The sequence below is a fragment of the Hippocampus guttulatus genome, chromosome 1 (assembly GCF_054856545.1).
Source record: "Hippocampus guttulatus isolate MCC_2025c chromosome 1, RoL_Hgut_1.0, whole genome shotgun sequence".
In the NCBI taxonomy this organism is placed as follows: Eukaryota; Metazoa; Chordata; class Actinopteri; order Syngnathiformes; family Syngnathidae; genus Hippocampus; species Hippocampus guttulatus.
In genome coordinates this window covers 28,592,155-28,619,719 of record NC_141261.1, presented here as the reverse complement: position 1 = coordinate 28,619,719, position 27,565 = coordinate 28,592,155, and the positions used below count along the sequence as shown (strand labels likewise).

General features: G+C 42.8%; 1 protein-coding gene across 2 annotated transcripts in view; it reads left to right on the top strand.

Moving 5' to 3' along the window:
• samd10b (sterile alpha motif domain containing 10b) overlaps window positions 1–27,195 on the top strand; it is a 58,035-nt gene extending 30,840 nt beyond the window's left edge. For both annotated transcript variants that reach the window (XM_086124693.1, XM_086124685.1), the window contains exons 3-5: window positions 10,162–10,330; window positions 20,122–20,262; window positions 25,734–27,195. In XM_086124693.1, coding sequence (XP_085980819.1) covers window positions 10,162–10,330; window positions 20,122–20,262; window positions 25,734–25,756 — 333 coding nt within the window. In that variant the 3' untranslated portion in view covers window positions 25,757–27,195. The remainder of the gene's footprint in view (window positions 1–10,161; window positions 10,331–20,121; window positions 20,263–25,733) is intronic.
• The last annotated feature ends 370 nt before the right edge of the window (window positions 27,196–27,565 follow it).

Here is a 27,565-nt window from a genome sequence, read left to right as displayed (position 1 = left end):
GAGAATGGTCAGAGAAATCACTGGTGACAGTGACAATACATTCCAGCACTGCTGACTCATGCACCCATCAAAATAAAAGCAGCACATGCTTGACGTTTTGGTTTGAATTCCTAAAAGCTGCAGTGACTGGGCCACATGTGGCCAACGGGCCCTACTCTGCCCAAATATGATGTACATTTTTCTGTTCATCCATGAGGTCGTTAAGTCAGGAAAAAAAAAAAGAGCACCGTCCGTAAAAAAAATGAGCCCCAAAGATCAACCTCTGGAGCTCATCTTAGAACCACACCAAAATCTTTATGTTCACACCTGATGACAACACTTGTTTGAGCAGCAAAATTTCCGGTTAGCAAGGCGACACAGTCTTCAAATGGGGTCCAACAGGACAGTCATTTCATGACACTGATGTCAGTATACTTTTTTGGGGTTTCACTTTCAAATCCAGCTTCCGGTTGAGTGCCCGCTGGTGTTTTCTGCTGCCGCTGTTCACTGGCTTATTTCCCACTGCATTTCCATCATTAATCCTGTGTGATTGATCGGTTCTTATGTGGAAGCTTTTACCTGCTACTCTTTTATCGCCAGGCTCTCTCACTACCCATGATGAACTGGTTACTTACTACAATAACAATCTCCACCATTTCCTCAAGATGACCGCACCATTAAAAACCCGATCAGTAGCTCTCACCACATCTGCACTCTAGTTCACTCCTGCTCTGTGACAGTTCAAACTCAAAAGACGTCAACCATAAGAAAACCAGACTAACCATCCACAAGGACATGTGCATTCACCATCTCATTCACAACAAAGAAAACTGCTTAATCCATGAAAAAAATGAGCTATTACATAACTTTAATGCGTAAAAATGAAGGTAACTCCAAGGCACTATTCTCCTTACTTGACAATATTTCACACCCACCAGACTCTACTCCTTCCGCTTGTACTCATCAGTTTTCTATAATTATTTTATCTCCTTTTTCGATTCAAAAATCAAACAGATCCATCAGCAACTTACGTCCTCCTCCTCTCTTAGTCCATCTTCACTCCTTCCCCCTGTCCTACCCATGCACACACCCTCAAATTTTATTCTGCCTTCTGCCATGGACATCTCTAAAACTCGAATTGCTCCAAGCCTCTACCTGCCAACTCTATACCCTTTCTACTGCTCTGGTTCAAGCTTGCCTCCTGTCTTTGGCCCCCTTTATTTCTAACCGAAATCATTCATCTCTCTACACTACTAACAGTCAAAACAGCGGGCATACCCCCAAAACTGAAAAAATAATTCTAATCCAAATAATTAAAGTAACCATCATCCTATCTCCAACATCCCAATTTTTTAAAACACACACACACACACACACAGAGATTGGAAAGCCGTCCATGAACCTCGATGAACAATTTCAGTCTGGTTTCCGCCCCCTCCACAGAACAGAAACAGCACTCATTTAAGATCACCTACAACCTCCTCCAGGCTGCCAACTCTGGCCGACTCACGATCCTCATCCTCTTCGATCTGACTGCAGCCTTTGTTACAATTTCTCACAACAACCTTCTGAACATCCATCCATCCATCCATCCATCTTCTACCGCTTATCCGGGGCCGGGTCGCGGGGGCAACAGCTTTAGCAGGGAAGCCCAGACTTCCCTCTCCCTAGCTACTTCTTCCAGCTCTCCCCGGGGGATCCCGAGGCGTTCCCAGGCCAGCTGGGTGACATAGTCACTCCAGCGTGTCCTGGGTCTTCCTCGGGGTCTCCTCCCAGTGGGACATGCCCGGAACACCTCACCAGGGAGGCGTTCAGGAGGCATCCGAATCAGATGCCCAAGCCACCTCATCTGGCTCCTCTCGATGTGGAGGAGAAGCGGCTCGACTCTGAGCCCCTCCCGGATGACCGAGCTTCTCACCTTATCTCTAAGGGAGAGCCCGGACACCCTGCGGAGAAAACTCATTTCGGCCGCTTGTATCCGGGATCTCGTTCTTTCGGTCACGACCCATAGCTCGTGACCATAGATGAGGGTTGGAACGTAGATCGACCGGTAAATTGAGAGCTTCGCCCTTCGGCTCAGCTCCTTCTTCACCACGACAGACCGATACAACGTCCGCATCACAGCAGACGCTGCACCGATCCGCCTGTCGATCTCTCGCTCCCTCCTGCCCTCACTCGTGAACAAGACCCCAAGATACTTAAACTCCTCCACTTGGGGCAAGATCTCTCCCCCGACCCGGAGGGGGCACTCCACCCTTTTCCGACTGAGACCATGGTTTCAGATTTGGAGGTGCTGATTTTCATCCCAACCGCTTCACACTCGGCTGCGAAACGCTCCAGTGAGAGTTGGAGAGCCCCGTTTGAAGGAGCCAACAGCACCACATCATCTGCAAAAAGCAGGGATGCAATACTGAGGCCACCAAAACGGACGCCCTCAACGCTTCGGCTGCGCCTAGAAATTCTGTCCATAAAGATTATGAACAGAATCGGCGACAAAGGGCAGCCTTGGCGGAGTCCTACCCTCACTGGAAACGATTCCGACTTACTGCCGGCAATGCGAACCAAACTCTGACATCGGTGGTATAGTGACCGAATAGCCCGTATCAGGGGGTTCGGTACCCCATACCCACGAAGCACCCCCCACAGAACTCCCCGAGGGACACGGTCAAACGCCTTCTCCAAGTCCACAAAACACATGTAGACTGGTTGGGCGAATTCCCACATACCCTCGAGGACCCTGCTAAGGGTGTAGAGCTGGTCCACTGTTCCACGGCCGGGACGAAAACCACACTGCTCCTCCTCAATCTGAGGCTCGACTTCCTGACGGACCCTCCTCTCCAGCACCCCTGAATAGACCTTACCAGGGAGGCTGAGGAGTGTGATCCCTCTGTAGTTGGAACACACCCTCCGGTCCCCCTTTTTAAAAAGAGGAACTACCACCCCGGTCTGCCAATCCAGAGGCACTCTCCCCGTTGACCACGCGATGTTGCAGAGGCGTGTCAACCAGGACAGCCCCACAACATCCAGAGCCCTGAGGAACTCCGGGCGGATCTCATCCACCCCTGGGGCCCTGCCACCGAGGAGCTTTTTAACCACATCGGTATGAACAGACTCAATAAAATTGGCATGACACAGACACCTCTTCAAGTGTTTCATTTTTACCTGTTCAGCCATCCCCAATTTGTTTAAATGAAATCATTCAAAGCCCATCCGTTCCCTGTTTGGTCTGGTGTTCCGCAGAGACCCCTCCTCTTTATCATCTCCATCTGACCTCTTGGCAATATATTTTGCAAGTTCGTCTTACACTGTCACTGTTCACATGCAAATGACAACCAAATATGTCTTTATGGGACAACATTAGGTGACACAAAAATGGTTTGGGACCGCTCGACTGTGCTGAAAAAAATAGCTGTTATCTCATTGATTCATTGACTTCAATTTGACTTTCATCACATAACAGTCAACTAGAAAAATGTTTAATTGTTCAAGAACTAAATATTTCTCGTATACAGTCAGGTTTTAAGAAAGAGAGAAGAAAACATTTGAATTGCATCCCTTTGACGCAAACATACAATATCATGTTTTCTCGGTTCTGTAACACTATGATAGAGAAGAGGACGAATGCTCAATAGGATTTGTAGTTTACTTTACCGTATTACACAAGAAGAGGAAAACTAAAATGAAGAAAAACTCAACTAAAATGAAGCATTTATGAGAAAATAAAAATTAAAAGCTAATTAAAAAAACAAGTCAGTTTAAAAAAAGTCAAGACTAAATAAACAATAACTATAATGAAAAATCCCACACTATTGAAATAGAAGCCTGGAGCAGATAGAATACAATACATACTGTATATTTTCTAAGTACCAAGAAATACTTTCCTGACATTTTCCATAGCGAAAGCCAAATCAGAGTAGGTTGACTTTTTGAAGCTTGCAGGCACTGAGGTTAAAATTCATTTTGTGCTGTCAACCCAAACTATGCAGCGTAAAATCTTTACTGTCTTGATGGACAACAGGAAGACTATAACTGCAATATATATGACCCATCCTCCCATCTCTCATACGCCAAGCTCCATATTGAGTTTCAACTTGGCCTTCCATTCCTCATTCTCATCTCTCCCCCTCTCCCTGTGCATGTAATGAATGAGGGAGCTCCTCCCATCAGACAGAATTAGGTCTTGGGAAGAGTGGGGGAGTCGACAAAGTGTGAACTGGATCAAAACAGAATTGGCCAGAGGACATAGACACTGATGGATGGTCGTAAAGGCATGCAAGAGCAAAGGGGTGGGAGTGGGGTTGGCGGGGATGCAGAATGGAGGGTTGATGCAGAACTATCTTTCACTGTGCCTTCTGCCGGCTTCTTTGACTAATGCAGGCTGCCTTACAATTCTGTTGTTGTTGTCTCTTGCCTGCCTTTTTCAGAAGTGTACTTCATTCTTTTATTGATGCCACTTTGCAGTCCCACAGATGTAAGCAATTAAATAAAAATTAAAGCCTTCATGTTCAAGCGTTAATGCACAGTTTATCTTTATTTTAATAATATTCATAGGCAAGAAACAACTACAAACCTTTCATCTTGTCGGCTTTCATGACATCCAGAGAGCCAAACTGAGTTACTTTCTTCCCCTAAGGTGCCTTGAAATGAAGCAGAATCTTGAATAAACAGTAAAACTGAGTTGCAATGTGCTGCCAAATACTCAATACTGAATATCCGATGTAAAATTCACTTATGATTCCATCAAAATTAGAGAGAAGGGTTAACAAGGTAAATGGTGTATTATTCTTATTACGCTGATAATAGCGGATGATTATCAGGCAGTTGCAGGCCTCGATCACTTAAATAATCACTGTGATTAAGCTTCATTATGGGGATTTTAACATTGGGTCAGACTACATTTGCATGTTTGCAGCTTCAGTGTAGTATCCGAAGGAAATAATTTTTCCCTTCCCTTGTCTGCATTCATTGGAAATTTTCAACACCCTTCCCACCTCAATTCCAGTGAGGAATGAGGTGATGGCTGGATGGATGGATGGATGCATGTGTGTACTGGTACTTATAAATGATCAATTGCAGCAGAGCTAAGGGGACCAGGTTGAGCTTGATATTTCTGCATGTCATTTGCATCCAGAGACACAGCTCCAATTATCCTGGCTGGTAATATAAAAGCAGCATCTAATATGGACTGTATTGAAAACATGTTCTGGCAACTGGCTATGAGATCAACATTTTATATGAAGCCGCAAGAGTGCAAGCACACTGTGCTTGTTTGCATGACATGTCTGCATAAATAATCCCCATGACATGTAGTTCGGCAGTGGAGTCGAGATTTTGGCAGCTGCTCTGTGTCTCTCTCCTGTTTTATGCTCGACTCATTCAGGACATTAATCCATGGATTTTATGTCCAAATGAGAGGGAACGACATTATGAACGAGGAGAGTGAAAAGATGGTTTTCTCTGCCCGCAGTAACTGTTCACTGTTTATTCGCCAAATAAATTTGACCCTTTGAGAAAGGAAAGAATTGAGACATACTGTATACAAATTACCTGAGGTTAAAGTCCCTTTCAAGTAAAAATGTCTTGTAAATGTGACATTGTCCCGAGGTGTGATTGTGAGCACAAATGGTTGTTCATCTACAGGTATGTGTGCCCTGCGATTGGCTGGTTACCAGTTTGGGGTGTACCCCACCTACTGACTGGGATAGGCTGCCGCACGCCCGTGACCCTTGTGAGGATAAGCAGATCAGATAATGGATGAATGGATGGAGTGCAAGAGTGTTTTTAACCCACCTACAGCTGAACAGTAAATCAACATCAAATACTGTGCGTGTGTGTGTGTGTCGGTGTGTGCATATATACTGTATAAATGTTTTTTTTTTAAATCCTCTTCTCACCCCTCGGGTGGTGTCCGTCCCTCATTCAGCTCGGGTCCTCTACCAGAGGCCAGGAAGCTTGAGGGTTCTGCGCAGTATCCTTGCTGTTCCCAGCACTGCACATTTGTGGACTGAGATGTCCGATGTTGTTCCCGGGATCTGTTGCAACCACTCATCTAGTTTGGGGGTCACTGCCCCGAGTGCTCCGACCACCACAGGCACGACTGTCACCTTTACCTTCCAGGCTCTCTCCAGCTCCTCTCTGAGCCCTTGGTATTTCTCGAGTTTCTCATGTTCCTTCTTTCTGATGTTTCGATCACTTGGGACCGCTACATCCACTACAACGGCTTTCCTCTGCCCTTTATCTATGATCACGATATCTGGTTGGTTCGCCATTACCATCTTGTCAGTCTGGATCTGGAAGTCCCACAGGATCTTCGCTCTGTCATTCTCCACCACCTTCGGAGGTGTTTCCCATTTTGACCTTGGGGTTTCCAGTCCATACTCCGCACAGATGTTTCGGTAGACTATGCCAGCCACCTGGTTATGACGTTCCATGTAGGCTTTCCCTGCCAGCATCTTACACCCTGCAGTTATGTGTTGGATCGTCTCAGGTGCCTCTTTGCATAACCTACACCTTGGGTCTTGTCTGGTGTGGTATATCTGGGCCTCAATGGCTCTGGTGCTCAGGGCCTGCTCCTGAGCAGCCAGGATGAGTGCCTCTGTGCTGTCCTTCAGGCCAGCCCTCTCTAGCAACTGATAGGACTTCTTGAGATCAGCCACTTCAGTTATGGTCCGGTGGTACATCCCGTGTAGGGGCTTGTCCTCCCATGATGGTCCCTCTTCCAGCACCTCATCCTCTGTTCCCCATTGTCTGAGACATTCTCTGAGTACGTCATCCGTTGGAGCCTTCTCCTTGATGTATTCATGGAACTTGGATGTTTCATCCTGGACAGTGGCTCTTAAACTCACTAGTCCCCGGCCTCCTTCCTTTCGGCTTGCGCACAGTCTCAGTGCTGGATTTGGGATGGAACCCTCCATGCATGGTTAGGAGCTTTCGGGTCTTAACATCCGTGGTCTGAATCTCTTCCTTTGGCCACCTTATTATTCATGCAGGGTATCTGATCACTGGCAGGGCATAGCTGTTTATTGCCCGGGTCTTATTCTTGCCATTGAGCTGGCTTCTTAGGACTTGCCTCACTCGCTGGAGGTATTTGGCCGTAGCCGCTTTCCTTGTTGCCAGTTCGAGGTTGCCATTGGCTTGTGGTATACCGAGGTACTTGTAGCTGTCCTCAATGTCTGCTATTGTTCCTTCAGGGAGTGAGACCCCTTCAGTGCGGAATACCTTTCCTCTCTTAGTCACCATCCGACTACATTTCTCAAGCCCGAATGACATCCCGATGTCGCTGCTGTAGATCCTGGTTGTGTGGATCAGGGAGTCTATGTCCCTTTCGCTCTTAGCATACAGCTTTATGTCATCCATGTAGAGGAGGTGACTGATCGTAGCTCCATTTCTGAGGCGGTATCCATAGCCTGTATTGGTGATTACTTGGCTTAGGGGGTTCAGTCCTATGCAGAACAGCAGTGGGGAGAGTGCATCACCTTGGTATATGCCACATTTGCAGGACACTTGGGTAAGTGGCTTGCCATTGGCTTCAAGTGTGGTTTTCCACATCCTATTCGAGTTTGCAACGAAGGCTCTTAGGGTCCTGTTCACCTTATACAACTCCAAGCATTCAGTGATCCATGTATGTGGCATCGAGTAATCAATCAATCAGGCTTTCTTGTAATCAATCCAGGCTGTGCACAGGTTGGTGTGTCGGGACCTGCAGTCTTGTGCGACTGTTCTGTCAACCAGGAGCTGATGTTTGGCTCCTCTGGTATCTCTACCAATGCCCTTCTGTGCCATGTGTCCACTTATCTTAGCCGCAATGATGCCTGACATGAGCTTCCATGTTGTGGAGAGACAGGTTATTGGCCGATAGTTGGATGGGACTGCACCCTTTGGGGGATCCTTCATGATCAGGATCGTTCGCCCTTCAGTTAGCCATCCTGGGTGAGTCCCATCCCTCAGCAGCTGGTTCATTTGTGCTGCTAGGCGCTCATGGAGTGCTGTGAGTTTCTTTAGCCAGTAGGTGTGGACCATGTCCGGGCGTGGTGCTGTCCAGTTCTTCATATCTGAGACTCTTTCCTGTATGTCTGCCACTGTTATGGTAACTGGGTTCTGTTCAGGGAGGTTGCTGTGCTCCTCTCTCAGGGTCACCAGCCATTGTGCACTGCTGTTATGTGCAACCTCCTTCTCCCATATGCCTTTCCAGTACCTTTCAGTTTCCAGTCTTGGTGGGTCAGCTCTGTTGTTAGGACCCTGCCACTGAGCGTACACCTTCGCAGGTTGTGTTGCGAACAGCCTGTTTATTCGTCTGGCCTCATTCTCTTTCGTGTACCGCTTTAGGCGGCTGGACAAGGCTTGGAGCCTTTGTTTGGCAGTTTCGAGTGCTTCAGGTATGGTCATCTGGATGTACCTCTCGGGTATCGGCCTTTTCATCACACCTCTCTGGGCCTCCGTCAATTGACTCACATCTTTCCGAGCCGCCTTGATCTTAGCCTCCAACCGTCTTTTCCATAGTGGGTAACGTATCTCATGGCTTCCATGGTTGCTCTTATAGCCAAGCATTTCTAGGATCACTGATGCTGAAGCGTATATCAGCTCATTGGTTTCCGTGATCGTTACGGTCGGGATCGCCCTCAGTGCTGCATTCACACTTTCCATGAGACTTTCAGGTGGTACTTCACATAGCCGTTGTAATCGGTTTCTAGGTTGCCCAGCTTTCATTCTCGCCATGATCTTAGCTTTCAGGTCAGTTGCTGCCTCGCTCAGCATTTCATTCATTGGGGCTGGCCTCCCAATATCATCATCTGCATTGCCTCCCAATCTCTGGTATGACCTCCTCCTCTAATCTGGCAGCCTGGGGCCCTTCACCATGGAACCTGCGTTGTACAGGTTATTGGCCATCCAACTATCGGCCAATAACCTGTCTCTCCACAACATGGAAGCTCATGTCAGGCATCATTGCGGCTAAGATAAGTGGACACATGGCACAGAAGGGCATTGGTAGAGATACCAGAGGAGCCAAACATCAGCTCCTGGTTGACAGAACAGTCGCACAAGACTGCAGGTCCCGACACACCAACCTGTGCACAGCCTGGATTGATTACAAGAAAGCCTGATTGATTGATTACTCGATGCCACATACATGGATCACTGAATGCTTGGAGTTGTATCAATCTCAAATTGTGACAGCAGTTGCCGTTTGTGGATGTTGGAACACTGAGCTACTAGTTGTTTCGTGGTCAACCGTGACTGTGGGTTTCGAAGTAACCATCTGCATGTAACCCCTCTGACTAGGGTTGCTTGAGTAGTAGCATTCCAACAGAGCCATGTTATCGCATCTCGCCCATCTCCGCTTTGTTCCAGTAGCCCATTTTTCATCAAGGTGCTCTGGTTCCCCAGCGCCTGACGCAGACCTTGTTTGGCCGGGCGACGTCTGAGCCGGCATGTCATTCATTTTATTGTCTCTCATCATTGTATGAGGTAGGCATTAGCGTGAAGGATCTTGCCCAAGGACCCACACTGGATGGTGTTATGTGCTCATTTTTGCCCCAAGCGGGATTCGAACCACCGTCTCCCGTATGCCAAACCGACGCCTTACCAACTGAGCTATCCAGCCGCCGTGAGTGTGTGTGTGTGTGTGTGTGTGTGTGTGTGTGTGTGTGTGTGTGTGTGTGTGTATATATACACACACACACACACACACACACACACATATATATATATATATATATACACACACACACACACTTTCTAAAAGCCAATTTTATTTAGAAAGGCGCACACACCAAAAAAAAAAAACAAATCCCCAAACTACCTGTCCCTATGTGAAAAAGTAATTGCTCCCCCCAATGTTAAATCACAAAGTAGACAAGCAACACCCCAGCACCACATTCGTTGACTCAAGAAATCACATAAATAGAATCTGTCAGACAAAGTGAGGTAGGCTACAAGATCTCAAGAAACAAGTGCACCTCTGAATGGCCAAAACAAAATTAAAGTTTTGGAGGGGCCGAGTCAAAGTCCGGACTTTTTATTTTTATCCGAATGCCCTATTATTCAATTGAATTTTCAGGTGGATATCATGGTACCAAAATATTCAATGGCTTAATTGACTTGCTATTTCTGTATGACTTAAAGCACCACAAAGCATGCAGACAATACAAATCTGTTCATCCAAAATTGCCTGCTTGTTTTCAGCTCCATCCAGGTGAAGCCTTCACTGTGTATCACACAAGCCCGACGTTGTCCAGTCTGTCCAAACCTGTGGTGCTGTGGACTCAGCAGGACGTCTGCAAGTGGCTCAAGAAACACTGTCCTCACAATTACCTGACCTATGTCGAAGCCTTCTCCCATCACGCCATCACAGGTACTCACCAAAACATGCACGGCAGGGATGGAACAATGCGTCTGTTTAATCAACTCTCTATGTGTCTGGATTACAATCCGGCAACATCGATAGGCAGTGGACTTGTTTACATTGATGCTGACCATACATTGACACATCATTTTTAGAAGTCATTGATTAAGTTCAATTAGTAATATAATTAAAGAAATAACTTCATACTCCAAATTCCTAATACCCCTGTATTTTTTATACACGTTTGAAAGTTATTTTTGGTCAACTATTATTAGTTTTTTTCAAGCAGGCAACATAGATCATGGTGGCGTGGAAGAGCTGATTTTTAAGACAATGAAATGCGTTATGGATTTAGCCAGAAAGATAATCACTTTGACAAGACGGTCGCCATGTGTAGCCTTTGAAAATCCCTTGTGAAATGTAACAGGAACATGAAAATTTGTCAACGCATCTCAACTAGCGTCACAAAGAGCAACTGAGTTCCGTTAAAGTAGTGGGACAGACCAAAAACCTGTTACTGCCTTATTGAGTCAAAAACCCAATCATGACTCTCATCCTGCTCAAAGAATTACTTTCTTTGTCCTGTGAAAAACACATATGTCCATTTTTGTCAAATTCAAAATGTTTACGTTAATTTTTTTTTTTAATCACAAAAATTGGCATATGTGTTTTACACAGGACTGTGATGATAGGTTTATGTCGAGAAAAGCCATTGTTACTCAATCATAATTTTGTATCAAAATATCGTATAGAAATTGCCTTTATCGAGTCCAATTCTATCATTAAAAAAAAGCGATATATCGCTTTTTGTCGAATCGTTAGGTCTAACATTAATACCTATCGTATCAGTTAGAAAACATATTGTTACACCTCTAATGCACTGCATCTTTAGTTCCGCTCTCAGCTCGTGCCAACTCAAGCGCAGGCATGTCTAGGAAGGACAGAAAGGTTGCTTGACTGTTCCTGTTTCATCAAGACTTTGTGAATCAGTGCAATGAAGGGCTCGGCATATCTGGTTTTGCAAGTTTTATTTTAAGGTCGCACAGCTTAGTTGGGTTTGTGGCTCCACAGCTTAGCCTGCTCAACTGGAAGCACGTTTGCAGCCAAATTTCTCCAAAGGAGATTGAGAAAGCATTCATGTGTAGTCATAAAAGAACTGCAGACTATTTTGGGTAGAGAAAGCTGGGGGTGTGGGGGGCAAATGTTGAGTCAGTCATGATTCCGAGTTTAAACAATTGCCTCCCACAAGCAGAGACAGTCGAGCTGTGTCAAAAAAAGTTACATTTTTAAATACAAACTACAGTGGTGCCTTGAGATACAAGTGTAATTTGTTCCTTTAACCAAGCTCGTTACTCGAAACACTCCTATCTTCAATCATCTTTCCCCATTAAAATGAATGAAAATGCCATTTATACATTCCAGCCTCCCAAAAATGTGTTATTTAATGAGAAAAATAGCACTTTATTAATATGCTGCAAATACAGGAATTACACATTTAAATAGTGGTAGAGTGGTTGTCGAATTCTCTTTGAGCAAGATACTGAACCCCCAGTTGCTCCAGATGCAGTGTCAACAGTAGGTGAATGTGGTAACAGTGTAAAGCGCTTTGAGTACTGGAGGTAGAAAAGCAGGGTGACGGCCCATTTACCACTGAGAAATAAATTTAAATCAAGCCATCTTTGTTATGATTTATCATTCAATTTTGCTCCTCATTCTGGTGTGTGCACCTTGGCCACCTGGGGGTGGTATAAGACAGATGACCTTATAAGCTGGAGTGGAGGTTCAGCTCCTCTTGGCTTCTCAGTACGGCAGTACTGTAATATTAACTTCAAATGTGGATAATGAATTCAGAATCAAGTTTCAGAATTCGCCTTACAGGGTGCTTAACTGATGGTTCAATATAATGTAGTCAAGAAGTTGAGCCAAGTCGATACAAAATATTATTAAGAAAAGATAACCTTTATTAGTCCTGAGAGGAAATTTGTAATGTTGATGAACTAGACACTCTCTTTCGCACACTCAATCTCTCTCTCTCTCTCTCTCTCTCTCTCTCTCTCTCTCTCTCTCTCTCTCTCTCTCTCTCTCTCTCACACTGTTTTCCATTTTATTTGCAATGTCTGGGAACAAGCAGACTATTGTAGCCCTTCATAATTGTAAATATAGATTCGCAGATCTGAACATTTCTATAGATATTCTCAAATACACAAACACACACGCGCACACACACATTGTTTTCCTGTATCACTATGAAAACAATGTCTGAATGTGTTCTTTTTTGGGGGTTTTTTGGTTTGCTGTTGCTGATGCATATGGCAAGTATCAATACATGTTTTGCGTATGAATTGTCATATTTGCGCATTCACCAAAGGGTGGCGGATCCAAGCAGTGGCCCCGCGATGAATTCTCTGCCGGTATCATCTTTTGTTCAGTGACCCACACATAATCATGTCTCTCACAGTCTCTCAGGAAGCGCACCATCACAGCGGAACAAGCTGCCCGAGGAGATCAGTGTCGCCATTCAATTTGCACTTGAACATTGGGGACATCATTTTGTGTGCTTTTTATTTAATCCTTTTATCACAACTCTATCCCTTTTTTGTTCTGGGTAAACTGCACAAAGAACGATGTCGCATTGCAAGTTCTTACAGAAGAAGCCATGTTTTGAAGTGATCTACAAGAGTATATGTAAAGATTTTTTCAAATTTTATGTGCAATACAGTACATTCATTTTTTTTTTGCGACCGGTATATATTTTTTTAATACATAAAATATACTTTTAACAAACGGAACCCGTTGCTTTGTTTTTGATGGTTGGTCATGATCAGGGTTCGAAACTACCCTCTAAAATTACCAGCCAGTCATAATTTCCACTAGTCGATTTTTTTAAGGCGAAAATAAGAGCTTATGAATGCAATTTGATTGTGTGGCATGAAAAACGCATAAAGTATAACACATGAAAAACAACAATGCACTGAAGGTGCCAACAATCAATCAAATGTCGAAATCTCTCTTGAACTGATTTCTTCAGAGCCCCCATCTGAATCGGAGCCACCCTCAGTCCCTTTAATTCGGTGTTTGCGCACAAACTCAGGCCTATGTGAGCGCAAACTGCTTTCCAGAAGTCAATGGTTTTGCTTGGATCAAAGTGTTAGATGTCAGGTGAGTACAACTGGGTCAGAGAGGGCCTCAGCTTTCAGGCGTGAGTATCAGTCACTCTTGACCTGCATCATAACAATGAACTCTCTCACAGCTTCAAGTTCCATTTTACATGAGACTTTATCTCCGCTATTTGGATCTCCCTCCCTCTCACTATCAATGCTCATTTCTCTCACTATTTGCACACAAGACTATAGCGTGAAATACCGGCTTTCATGCAGCCAATGGGCATATGAAACGTCACGACGCAGCATTATGGCACAGTATTATTTGGAAATGCAAGAGTCACCGCCAGAGGTGCAAAGGACTGAGAACAAAACACAGCGTTGGGTGCATGGAGCAGGGGTGCCCATTACGTCGATGGTGATCGACCGGTAGATCGCGGACTGGTACCAAGTCAATCGCGAGGGGTGTAGAGGAGGAAAAAAACACACAACCATTTGTGTGTCTTTGTGCATGTTAATAACATATTTTTTGTGTTAATGTACACTGCACCCTAATCATCCTATCAGTCTAATTTTCACAGAAAGTATTAACAAAATAAAATGAAATAAAGCAGGTAAATCTTTAACCTGCGGTGGCGCGTGACATGTGTCACTGGAAGTTGTTAGCGTTCAGCAGTCTGCAATTGCAGCTTGTGATTAGAGCTGTGGCACGATATATTTTATCGTTATCATTATTCTCATTCAGAGTATATATATATATATATATATATATATACACAGTATATATATTATATATGATATACCATATATAAAATATACACACACACACACACACACGCACATTTGTCTTGGTCAGGTATACTCTATTCAAACCTGGGCAAATTAAGGCCCGCTGGTCTTTTTAATCCAGCCCGCCGATGGTTGGCACAGTACACAATTAAGGTTCGATGTAAATGATTGCATTCATTTCATTTGGACTTGTAATGACAGGCATTTCAACGCCAGGTGGCGCAGTTACTTGAAGTTGCAGAGCACAGGGAGGAAAGGGGAGAGGATACGGAAGCCCGCAGTAGTAGCGCTAAATTAAGTAACTCCGCTCGATACGACGGAATAAGTGTGTCCGCGCCGCTATTTTCAACCATTGATTCCAAAACGACGACATGCATGTGACTCTTTATTGCAGTGAGTTTTACTGGAATTGCGAACATTTTTACGTCCTGTAGATCTTGGCATCCAAACGAAGACGAACAGTAAGTGAAGTGAATCTGATTAAACGAAGCGGGTTACAAAGTACGAAACATTCAAGAGACGCTTGGAGTCTGAAAGACTCAAATCTACGAGACTTTGAAAAACAAGGAAGCTCAGTCCGATTCTGGGTGTTTCCATGCTCAGGGTGAATTGTATGCGGCTCGATGGACAGTCGAGTAAATAAACGTTTCCTGAAATGGTTTGAATGTTATCGTGCTAAAAACTTTCCGCAAACTGGACCGCTAATAAGAGAGCAATCGATTTCCATAGCGGTATGGGCATCGAAGACTTCGAAGCGTCCCGTGGCTGGCTTCAAAAGTTCGATGCACGACATCAGCTGAGCAACGCTGTCTTGTGTGGTGATCGAGGGGAGGTCAAGTTCGAGACAGTGAGTGGAAAGAAAGCCACCAGGTCTTTTACGTGTCTCATTTGGGAGAAAATAGTCCTAATTTTGTTATATTTTGTCATATACCTGTACTGTATGCTGCAGTTTATGGGCAATATATTGTTGCATTATATTGAGCTCATCCGCCCCTACGCACCTGCCCGGCGCCTCAGGTCTGTGGACCAGACATTATTAGAAGTACCAAGAACTAAACTGAGGCTCAGAGGGGATCGAGCCTTTTCTGTTGCTGGTCCCTCTCTCTGGAATGACCTCCCACTGAACATTCGGCAAGCCTCCTCGCTGCCCATCTTCAAAACCCTCCTCAAAACTCACTTGTATTCTTTGGCATTCGACTCAGCATGACTTAGATTTGTTCTTGGTTTTACTGTTTGGTGCTTTCTACCGCCTTTACTACCGATTTGTCTTACTGTTTATTGTGCATGTTAAATTGCTCCATGTACAGCACTTTGTATGCAGCGATGGCTGTTTGAAAGTGCTCTATAAATACTGTTGACTTGACTTGACTTGCACTTTGTTGCTTGTGTTGTCACACATGTACAATATGTTGTTAACATACTTGGACGTTCATCACAGTTGTTTCACTGTTCTCATTTAAAAAAAAAAAAGTATGGTCATACTTTAATACTTTTGTTCTGTTGATGTTTGGTATGGACTGTCAACATATACTGTACATTTTTTTATATGTACCGTATCTTGTGCTGACCCGGTCCACCTGTCAAATTTCGAAATCAATGTGGCACCCGAGCCAAAAGGTTTGCCCACCCCTGGGCTAGATTGATCTCTTCTGAACATGAAAAAAAATCAAAACACTGAAACATGCTTGCTTATATTTTTTCTACATTGTTTGGCAGTTGGGACAAAAAAAATGTGAGTTCTGTTACATTATTACTGGCATACAAAGACATTGTGCTATCTTCATGGGAAATTTAAAATCAGAAAGCATTGTAGTGTTCATCTGAAAAAGAGTTACAAGTGTTACACGATTAGAATTGTTTTGCATAATTTCACTGAAGAAATCATTTCTCTGTAAAATAACTGCACTTTCATTATCTAGAAATAATACATACTCTTATCAGCTTCTGTAAACAATGGCATTAACTTATTTCAATGTAGAAATAAAATCAAAATCAGGAGTAGATTTCTAACTTTTGGCCCGGCCCTCCACAATATTTTCTGCTTCTCATTTGGCCCCCCCCCGGGAAAATAATTGCCCACCCCTGCTCTAGATCGACTTTTCAATCAACCAACCTCCTGTTGACCCAACCCATTACCGCGCACACACATACACAAGCACGCCATGATGAGCGACAGCCTGACACGGAGGCATGTGACACACTTTTCAGCCTGTTAACTATCGTAGCTCACATGTACCATTTAAAGTGCTTCCCTCGGCTCTATCATTTCCTATTCTTTGCCCGTGCCCTCGGTGAATTGTACACGAAACAAACTCTGAATGAGAAAAATGACATCGATAAAAGATATAGCGCAACAGCTCTGATCACAAGCTGCAATTCCAGACTGCTGAGCGCTAACAACTGCCGGTGATGCAGGTCACGCGCCACGCAGGTTAAAGATTTACCTGCTTTATTTTATTTATATATACAGTATATATATATATACAGTGTATATATATATTTTTTAAATATAAGAGCTGTCAAACGATCAAAATATTTAATCGAATTAAAAACGCAAATGTCATAATTAACTCAAAATTAATCGGGATTACTCACACATTTTTCATCTTTTCTGAATTTCCTTTTCTATTTTTTTGTCCTATTTTTTCCAGTTTTAATGCTCTCATCAACATGGAATCATGAATCAGTTTTCTATGTGCAAAATGCAAATATTTACTGAAATAACAATTTCAATTTTACATGAACATTTTTCACTTGGAGCAGTTATTCACACATAATCTGTAACACAATATTACTGTCTATCAACAACAGTGAAAAAAATATTTTGCCACACAACAGCATCCTTTAACAGCTCTTTTTAGGGAATCAAAACAGAGCAATATAAAATGATAAAGTGCACATCTAAGGTAAACTAGTACTCAGCCTATAGTGGATTTAAGCCATGGTTGCATATTTTGTTTTTCTCAAGTTTGCTTTGAACACAGCAGTCAGGCTATGTTGATTCTGTTGGTCCTTGCGCGGAAGTCTCTCTATGGTTTGGTGTAGACATCATTTCGGATAACTACACTTGGTTCGATGACAACACTGGAGACGTTTTATTTTCAGTGTGGTCGGTAGGTCGCTACCACTGCACCGCTGAACTCTCGACGTGCCTCAGCGCACCGTCGCTGTCAGACGAACACAGAGAAGCTCCACCCCTTTTATTTATATGGACACCGAACATGATAACCTTCCACACAAAATACTGTAGTTCCAAACAATAACAACCGTGTCAGTGGCATACATCGTACTCAACAGGCTACCTGCTTTGTGATGATAGCTCAGTTTACGACTGCAAAACATACAGGTAACTTTGGTCTTGTCAGTGGAACAATCTGGCAACTTTTTAAAAGTAAACTTTCCATTCATAAACTCTTTAAGTATCTGTTTTCGGTGTCTCGCGCTGCCGTGGCTGGCAAAACAGACATGGGCGTGGACTTCTGCAGCGCGCTTGTTGTTTTGTTTCCGGTTTATTTATAGATCAATGTAAAATCCACTATGACGTGTGCCTCGTTAATCTCGTGAGAAAAAATGTAATCATTTTAAAAGTCATTTAAATTAATGCCGATAAAAATGCTCTAAACTGACAGCTCTAATATATATATATATATATATATATATAATGTGTGTGTGTGTGTGTGTGTGTGTGTGTGTGTGTGTGTGTGTGTGTGTGTGTGTGTGTGTGTGTGTAATACACACACACAGTATATTGTGGACCAGCAGAGAAACGGATTTTAAAAAATATTACTCACCATTAGCAAAGCTTCATCATGACTGGCCGTTTTCCGAGTGAAGTATTTGTGAAGAGTAAAAACAATAAAATAAAATACCCCTCATTTTCATGCTCTTCACAGTGCCTATCTGGCTGCAAAAGCCGCTCATTTGCCATTGAAAGTGTTAATATGCAATTTGTTTTGAAGCCTAATTGTGAGTCGTGATCTCTTTTGAGCAGCTTTTGTTTCTGTCTTTCTCCTCTTCTGACGGTGCTCGCTCCTCTCCCAATCTGCATGCAATTAACGAGAGCCGTAGCACGTCTGTGGAGAATTGATTTGAATTCCATTCTATTGCTTTGTCTCATTTATGCATGCATATAGCAAGGGCATTGTGTCTCGAGGACAAACTGGTGCAAGCACACATAAAGGACGGCTGTGGGGGGAAGATGGTTTGGTGCGATTTTTTTCCAAGCTGTGTCAGAAAAAAATATGACCAATAGGATATTATTGTTATTTTATTCACAGAATCGCTTGGTTTACTCTATGCTCGGAACTAAATTCACCTGCACACACACAGTTGAAATTGAAATTCCTTGCCTCCAAGTAGCAACTGTAATAGAAGGAACCGATGCATGATGTCCTCATTTTATTTACACAAGCACCACCATAGAATGGATTCAGAGTTGAATTTTGTTTAGCATTTGAAATATATGCCAACATCAGAGTTCACAAACAATGGAGTGGGTTCAAGCGGGAAATGGAGGTTTCAATAGATTGTGATGTATGCGCATGCGGTAGTCGTGTGGACTCGTCAGCAAACAGTAAACAATATAAACTCAAACTATTCATTTGCCTTTGCAGATGATTTTTAAAGCCAAATAATGGAGTTCTGGGCCTTCATTACCATGAAGGGAACACATGATTCCATCTTTTATTCTGCTTGTCATTTAAAATATGACGGCCAGCTCTCTATTATTTTATCAGGTCGATAATGGCGCAGTGGAGAAAGTACTGATTGTTAGATCTTGCTGCATTTTCTTTTGTTTCCGTCTCTGATGACCTTTCACAGTGACATGCTATTTGCTAAGGCAGGCTTAGGATGGATGGATGATTGGATGAATAGATAGATAGATAGATAGCATGTTTTTAAAAAGGGAGATGACAACTTTATGAGTAATGACTCTAATAATTTGGGAGCTGCGACAGCTATGATGAATTTCTCTTTCTGCAGTGAAGGACAATACCTGCCTGTACTAACGTGTGTGCGTGCGTGCGTGCGTGCGTGGGTGGGTGCGTGCGTGCGTGTGTGTGTGTGTGTGTGTGTGTGTGTGTGTGTGTGTGTGTGCGTGTGTGTGCATGCGTGCACATGTGTGCGCGTGTGAGCCTGTCTCTTGCTAGAAGCACTTTCTTTTCTGTTTGGTGATACAAATGCAGGCTGCTCATACAATGTGCTTGTTATGGCAAATGGTTTGTTAAATGAGTGTCTCCCCTACGTTAAATGCCAGCTCTTTAATAAATCTGACCCAGAACAAATGCTTTCATGGTCATTCCATACGTTTTGCTGCTGCTAATTGGAAATCTGCAGCGTGGATGTGGATTAGGCTGTGAATCTCCAGGCTGAATTACAAACACGCCCACCAGTTTTATTCAACAAAGTTTCCCTTAACTAGCAGCAAATCCACCTCCATTCCACATTCCTTCTCATGACAAATGACTTCAATCCTGTTTATTAAAACTGGTTTTCTATATTCTGTATTTGGTGATATATAAAATCGCTAAATATGAATTGAAAATACAGTACAGTAATCCGCAGGTTTTCCCCTCAAGACCAGGCTCGCAATACATGACAATGAAATAACACTGATAACAATGAAATCCTCAAAGAATCGCCGTTAATGCATTGAAATGCCAATGTACAGTATGCATGTGAGGTGCAGGAATTGTTTTTGTCCACTAGGGCTCATATATTCACAGTTTATGCCATAGTTTCTGTGACAGTCAATGTGTGTGTGTCTTTAAAAGGAGGGCCTGGCATGTTGAGTATGTGGGAGCGAGCGATTGAGGATGTGCAGTTGACCGTTAACTGCATTTAGCATTTACCCACTTTCATCCTTTACCTTGAGGGTGTTCAAACGAAAATCCCATCTTCTCTTGACAGGACGAGCCTTGCTGCGTTTGAACGGGGAGAAGCTCCAGAGGATGGGAATTATCCAGGACACGCTGAGACAGGAAGTCCTCCAACAGGTCCTCCAGCTTCAGGTTCGAGAAGAGGTCCGCAACCTTCAGCTCCTCAGTCGGAGTAAGTAACAAAATCATCACGCTTGGGTTGCCTGAGAAGAAACGGTCAGATTTGATTTAACTTTGGCTAAATTGACAGCCTGGGAGCAGGTGTGCCTGCTGTGACATAGATGGAAATGGACGTCGAAGAGGCAGCATGTGCTTTCATTGACGGCAGCACTTAATTTGATGCTCTGCCTCAGAGTCACAGCTTCAGTCAACTTTTTCACCAGTCAGTCATCAATAAAATGACGCTGTTATTCAAAGCTGGCTTGGATCCAGCAGAGGCTTCCTTGCAATACTGTCTCCACTGTCGTCAGCCATTGTTTTCTGTTATTTCATGGCTTACGATCACATGGCAGCACAATACTTTTGTTTGCTTTGATATACACCCTTTGAATATTTTCTCACTAGTAGAACGACCATTTTTTACAAGTAACCTTTCTTCCACTCTCAATGCCACTTTGGGTCTTCTATTCCTTCTAGTGGGTATTCTCATCGTGACTCGTTGAAACAATGCAAGTGTGGTATGGGAAGCAAGTGCAGCACGCCAAACCACCATAATAGTTGGAAATTATTTTTAATGATGACTTTAATACCAACTGCGACCAGTCACTTCAGAGCCCCGACAGGGCAGTTAGATTAAACGGCGAGATGGTGAGAAATTATGGACAGGGGCAAAGTAATCCACAAGCAGCGTGTCACGGATGCTCAGAATTAATTTTTGTCTTAATTCACAGAGAGCAGGACGGGGAGCTGAAACTTTATTTGTCGCAGAATACTCAACAGGCATGGGGACAGGCAAACCAACATTTTCAAATGAACAAAAAAACAAATACATGCAGAAGGTAACAATGCACTGATATACAGCAGCATGCAGAAATTGTTTCAACTCTGTCAGAAAACAGTCAAAAAAATACATATTGTGCTCCCAGATTGATGGGGATTTATGAAACCGCGCTTGATTATCTGGTGCATCTCATTTCATTTTTTGACAGCATAATGCTGAATAAATAAAGGCTATACCAAATGAATTCAACTCTTATCTTAAGATGCCACTGTATTTTGGTCCTGTATTTTTGTCTTTTACTGACGCCTGTGGTTTTTTTTCCACAGTAACCACTCATAGCAGTGAACTTTGAGATAAGTACATACATGAAGATAATGTGCTATATAAATTCAGTCCAACTGAAGCAAAGCTTTTTCCAATTAAGCGGCTTCACAATTAACAAATAAGCCCAATCAGCAACACTTGATTAAGCATTTTGGATGAAGGAACAAGAGACACACAGAACATCACCGTGTTTGTAAGACATTAACATTTTAAATGAATGGTTTTAATTAAGATCGAATTATAGATTTGTGTATTCACTTAAAATTGCTGCTGATACAAATAAGATCCAGTTACTGATAATAATTGACAATTACTCTTTGGGAAAACTGCAATTACAATTCAAACGGAACTATGGTTGGGCGCGCTCATTTGCATAAAATAAGCAGACAGTAAATCAACATTTTAATGAATTGTCATTCATTGAGTTTCAAAAATGCACGTTTATATTATAATTGAGTTGAATTGAGTTAAAGTGAGAACTTTTGTTTGTGTTTATAATTTTTAAAAAGTTCAATTAATACCTTATTTGGTCATTTGACCAGCACTCTGGCCATTCTTGTTCTGTTCAAATGCTGTTGACATCGCAAGCAACAAGTGAATCAGAAATGCATACATTACTCTTAGCTCGCTGCACTTCACTTACAAAATTAATGTGTCATCATCACCTGCTACATCACCAGTTCGGGTTCTTTTTGGGCCATTTTGTGGGTTCAACAGTTTTCAACCTTATTGTGTCCCCAATTCAGTTGAATGTGCTGATTCATTTCTGTTTAGACAGCCCATACCTTGTTAGTGGACGCATTTTTACTCACGCCCATGTTAGACCCTTCCTCTGTTGCCATCATGCGGAAGGGTCGTAGCATAGTAATTACCTATTGTTTTCTTCCCATCCTAAATTCGCAATTCGAGATGAGTATAGGATGACGCTGTGTTGATATTGGCAGCATCTATGTAATAATTGTGTTAAGGCAAGGCAAAATGTCAAAAAGACAAGTCAAGCTCGCCGTCACGCCACCATGCCAGTACACTTCAAAGTAAAAGCCTCCTCAGTTTGTTGCATTGGTGTCAATGTATTATTTCCATCCATCCATTATGCAAACTGCTTGTAGCTAATGTATTTTTGGGTAAACCTTTATTTTGAAGTTAGCTTTTGTGTTCGTAGTGTGTTATATTATGACTTGTGAGTCTGTTTGCAGCTTCATTAAGATGTCTCAATGACACCGGACTGTCACCGGAGATGGAAAAATAAATCCTCTTTCCTTTTTTTGGGGGGGGGGGGGTACCCGAATTACTGATGTAGTCGTATGAGTTACACAAAGACCAAGAGAGAAACAGAACAAGAGATGTTACTGTGAGCTCATGTGAGGTCTACAAATAGTCCCGGTACGTTAGAGGCCTACATGCTGGTATTCAGTACCATTGCGTCAGGGCCCGCTCAAAACAGGGATTATGGCCCTTAATACATTAATAGACAGAGCTCAGCTACACACTACTTATTACATTGATTATGCAGAGTAACCAGATCTAAGGGAGTGTCGGTAGCTCTCATAACATTAACTCTATCGCTGCCATCCCTCCAAGTTTTGTGCTATTGATATAGCTGCCTGTCAACATCAGTGAATGACTTTAAAAAAAAATAGAGACTCCTTCCTATCATCCGTTGTGAAACTTGTCACTTGATTACAAAGCAGCCAGTCATATCCCTGTAGTATACCTCACCATGGTGCGTATAAAGAATTTAAAGTAGTGTATATTCACAAATAAATAAATCAATAAATACTGTAGCTAAGGTAGGTAGGTCATTTGCTCTGTCATTTGATAAGTGGCCTGTATGCTAAAAAAAAAAGTGTGGGCACCCGTGGTCTATAATACATTTGTTCAAAGGAAAATTATAACATTTGGAGAGAAATGGGGACGTCATGGAGTGTTTTGTGTGCCCTGTAAATTTCCAAGGCGCACTGCCCGGATTAAACTGTGTTTTGCTCTAATGTGATGAAAGTTTGTTCCTGGACAGAGCGTGTTGGAATAACGTTTGAATACCGTGTGCAGCAGAACAGAAAAAAAAAGGAGCCAGGCATGTGATTTGTTTGAGCTAATTGACAGGAAACGCGACCGTCCGAAATTGAGAGATCGGAGGATAATGAAGCAGTGCACAGAGATTTTTTTTTACATTTATTCACTGGCTGCATGTCTATGCCTTCCATTACGTGCTAATCAGTCTGCGACAGACACACGTGCTCAAAGCCCCGTAATAACGCTTCACAGTCGATACTGAGTCACCATACTAATTGCGAGACAACAGACTGGAGTTTAAGATGTTATTCACCGCGCAACACAGAGAGTTACGCTAAGAAAAAGGACGTTTCTGTTTGTGAGATGTGTTTTCATCGTGGACTTGGTATAATCGGTGTCAAATGGTTGCTGAAGTGAACTTTGTAAGCGATGGATGTGGCTATACTGAGCTCATCTTGTACTTGGCTTACACATGAAACGAGGGGTAGAGAAGTTGAGAAAATCCATAAAACATTTATAGGACGAGGACATGGAAAATGACAGACCTTTGACTCTTCAGTGACTTCACCATGCAGCGTATAAAAATGTTAAGTCTGCAGAAGGAAATATCGCTGTCAAAGCATCCTATTTTTTCAACAAAACTTTGAGCAAACTTTCAGGTCACGGTTAAATGAGCCATATACTACACTGGCAAGCTGAAAATTTATGTGTGTTGAAAATTTAAATCAGAGCATCAAAGTAGAATGCAAATGTATGTAAGCGACCATACATAAAAATAGTTCAACCTTCACTGCAGTACTTTTACCCCTTTCATTTTTGAAATCTATTGCTCGGCGCATTTTCAGCATGAGCGTGTATTTTTAGATTTCACTTTCCACGGTCCATGTAGCATGGTGGATTGTGTCGCCTGTGCAGGATGAGGTAAAGGGGAGTCTTCCATGCCGAGCCCAAAGCCTCTTAGCTTTCCAATGCAGCATAAGCTTTGCAGGGGTCACTGTAACATCCGAAGAGCGCTGGGAGGGTTGGGCGGATGGGGTGAAAGGTTCGGGGCCGTGTTCAGAACGAAGATTATTATAAAGCCTTCTCCTCCTCCTCCTCCTCCTCCTCATCATCTCGTGCTTGTTGGTTTATCATTATAACGACTTGTCAATTCCTCTTTCCGTCTCAACACATAAAATTTTCATCAAAGTCTCTCTTTGCATGCAGCCATCTGCCATGCCTCAGCGTCTCACTGGTAATTAGCTGAAGCCAGATGATGGTTGCACCCCCTCCCCCCGCCCCCCAATGCTACCTTTGACCCCTTCTATTGCAATAACACAAAGAAGATGCTGCCGACCATTGCGGTTAGTTTGATTTGGTTTGCATCACAGTTGAACTTACGAGCTACACGTGTGTGACGCACAAGGTAAAAGAAGGGACGTGTATTATCTCCTCTGCACACATTCGGTGGGGTTCTGCGCACCTCCCATTCCATCCACTTCCTCCTGTGCCACCTATGCTGTGAGGACTCCTCTGGGAGCTCATTTAAAATATCCATCCGAGAAATCATATCTCCAGCCACTTCATTCTTCTGCCGCTTGCGTGTCGTGGCTCAGGTTCACTCAAGTGCCACGCTCGCATCTGTGCGTACCCGGGAAACAGGTGCCGCGTTGTTGTGGGCTATCGAGAGAGAGGAACTCCCAGTTGAAAATGCAGACAGTTTTGGCGGGGAAAGTGTGACCGCCTAATGACGGGGGACGCCTTGATGTCGGGAGTTGGATGATCGCCAGGGAAACTGGCTGGTGTCATCTGTAGTTTTCTGAGAGGAAGTTAACGACATTGTGGAGTGAAGCTTGTTGTGTCATGCTGTCACACAACCGAGCTTTGCGTAGTAGCAAGCAACAAACCACAAATGCAAAAGCTTGCTGTGTTAAAAATGAAATCTAAGTTGTTCCCCACTTATTAAAGCCTAGCATCGGCACAAAAAAAAATTCTTTGTGTATTTTTTCTATTTTATGTCTGCATATTTTATCCTCTGTATATCCCGGATTTTTGCCTTTTGTTTGACTTGGCAGAACTGGACCAAATAGCCTGCATTTTTTTTCGAAGTTGCACATTCCAAAATTGATATTTTTCCAAAAGCAAGAACAAAATGCAAAGAATTATTCCAGGATTTTTAAAAAATGTTTGTCTTGATTTGAGCACCCAGCTCAACAATTCACTAATAAAAAGCCAAACAAAACATCACCCAGCATCATTTGACTATTTTATTTTACAAAAGAGAGGAAATGCATTTTATTGGGTGATACTTTTCAAAGTACAGATGCTTCTGGAGTAGTCCTAATCATGTACTGCCCTCTTGTCTCTCTCCTCTTCCTTTCCCTTAGCCTCCTTTGGAAATTTCTCTTAGCTCATCGTGTGGTCCATTTGGCAGCCCTTGCCCTCAGCACCTAACACAAAAACTCCAGGAACCACAGAGATGCTGCCTTCACATTTGCGATGGAGAATCAAGACGAGGAAAAGCTTGTTGACGACATGCCAACCAATCTCCGGGATTCTCATTCAACGCTGGTTCACCAGACCTCCGGATAAGACACAAAGCCTCATTCAAGGCCGGGATAGCAACTTTACCGTTGCAATAACAAGGTGATCATCTAGGTCTGAAACTGGTTTAGGTCTTAATAGCAATTCCATCCTTGTATAGGCTGTCACATTTGAATATGGGCTGTATTGGGTACACCAGTTCAAAATGAGATCCAATACAAGAGTTGGATCAAAACTTCTGCTTTTACAGCTAATAATTTGAGGGTGTCAATTACAACTGAGCATTATTTTGAAACGCAATGTCTACTTAATCGTCATGGCGGTGTGGTGAAGGTTGTAGTTGGTGTTTTTTTTTTAAATGAATTTTAACCTTTGTGTATATATACAAATCCATCACTCGTGCACATTTTCCTCTCAGGATTTGAGATCGCTGGTGGATGACTAAAAGCAGATGCAGTCGTCTACAGTCTATCATCAGACGTTTTATATTGTGATTGAATTAGGGTAGATTAACTGTGCAGCCAGACAGCATATACAGTACATTTGAGGATTGTAAAATAACATGCAATGTACTAGTAAACAAGTGTATTCTCACAGAAGCTTGGCAGGGTTTTTTTTTGTCCCCCCACCCCCCATGGGGCAAATCCAAGGACATCCAAGTGTAATGTGATGATCTCGTTGTCTACGCTTGATCAAGCAATAATTTAAATGTAATTACACCATGAGGACGAGCTGTTAGAGCTAAGTAAGACATATTGAAAGGCGTTATTTTGTCGTCTGTGTGCTGAGGAGAATGCCAATTATGCTTTGCCCGTTATAGAGGCAGCATTTAACTGCCTTGCACTGTTGTTCAGGAGCATTAGTGGAAGTCATCACCCTAACAAACAATACAACAAAGCCCAAATGTATTTTAACACACCGCTATCCTATTGTGACACTGTGATTTCAAAAGCTACAAAATGGTGTAATACTGTGACAGCTACAGATACCCAAGTTGATTCGAGTAAGCGCGTTTGACGTCAGTGTTAGGCGCAGATATCTCTGTAAGTTGATGAGGATGCTATATTTGCATACATCAAGAGACAAACGTCCAACAAATAACACTGCAGACAACTTCCCTCCATCTGGCGCTTCAGAGCCAGATGCACCAAACTGCAAGAGACTGACTGTTAAAAGGGTGATTACCTGCTGTGGGTTCGCTGAAGTACCTGATCATTGGTGTGTGTTTAGGTATAGAAAAGATGTAAGGAAAATAAAAGATTACTTTTTTTAATAAACTGTAATAAACTACTCAAGTCAAAAGAACTCTCTCTCTCTCTGTCTCTCTCTCTGGAGAACAAATGTTGGTCTCTTGCTCCACTCTTATTTGAATTGTTTTTTAACATTTTAGTATATAAATTAATTTAAAAAGAAATATAATGATCATTCAACAATGATGAAAATTCGGTTGGATGGTTCATTGGTATGCAGTCAGGGCTACCAAGGCTTTCTCTGCTGGCCTAAACACTGAGAAGTACTGACCTACATTAACAACAAACATGAAATTGTATTGATTTGTTCCCAGCTGTCTTTTATCTCATTTATCTTCAGCTTCCAGTAATGTACTGTATATGTTTTCTATTATTATTATTTTTCTGTCCAAATAGATTTAGGCTTCTATGTGTTGCTGTGTCAT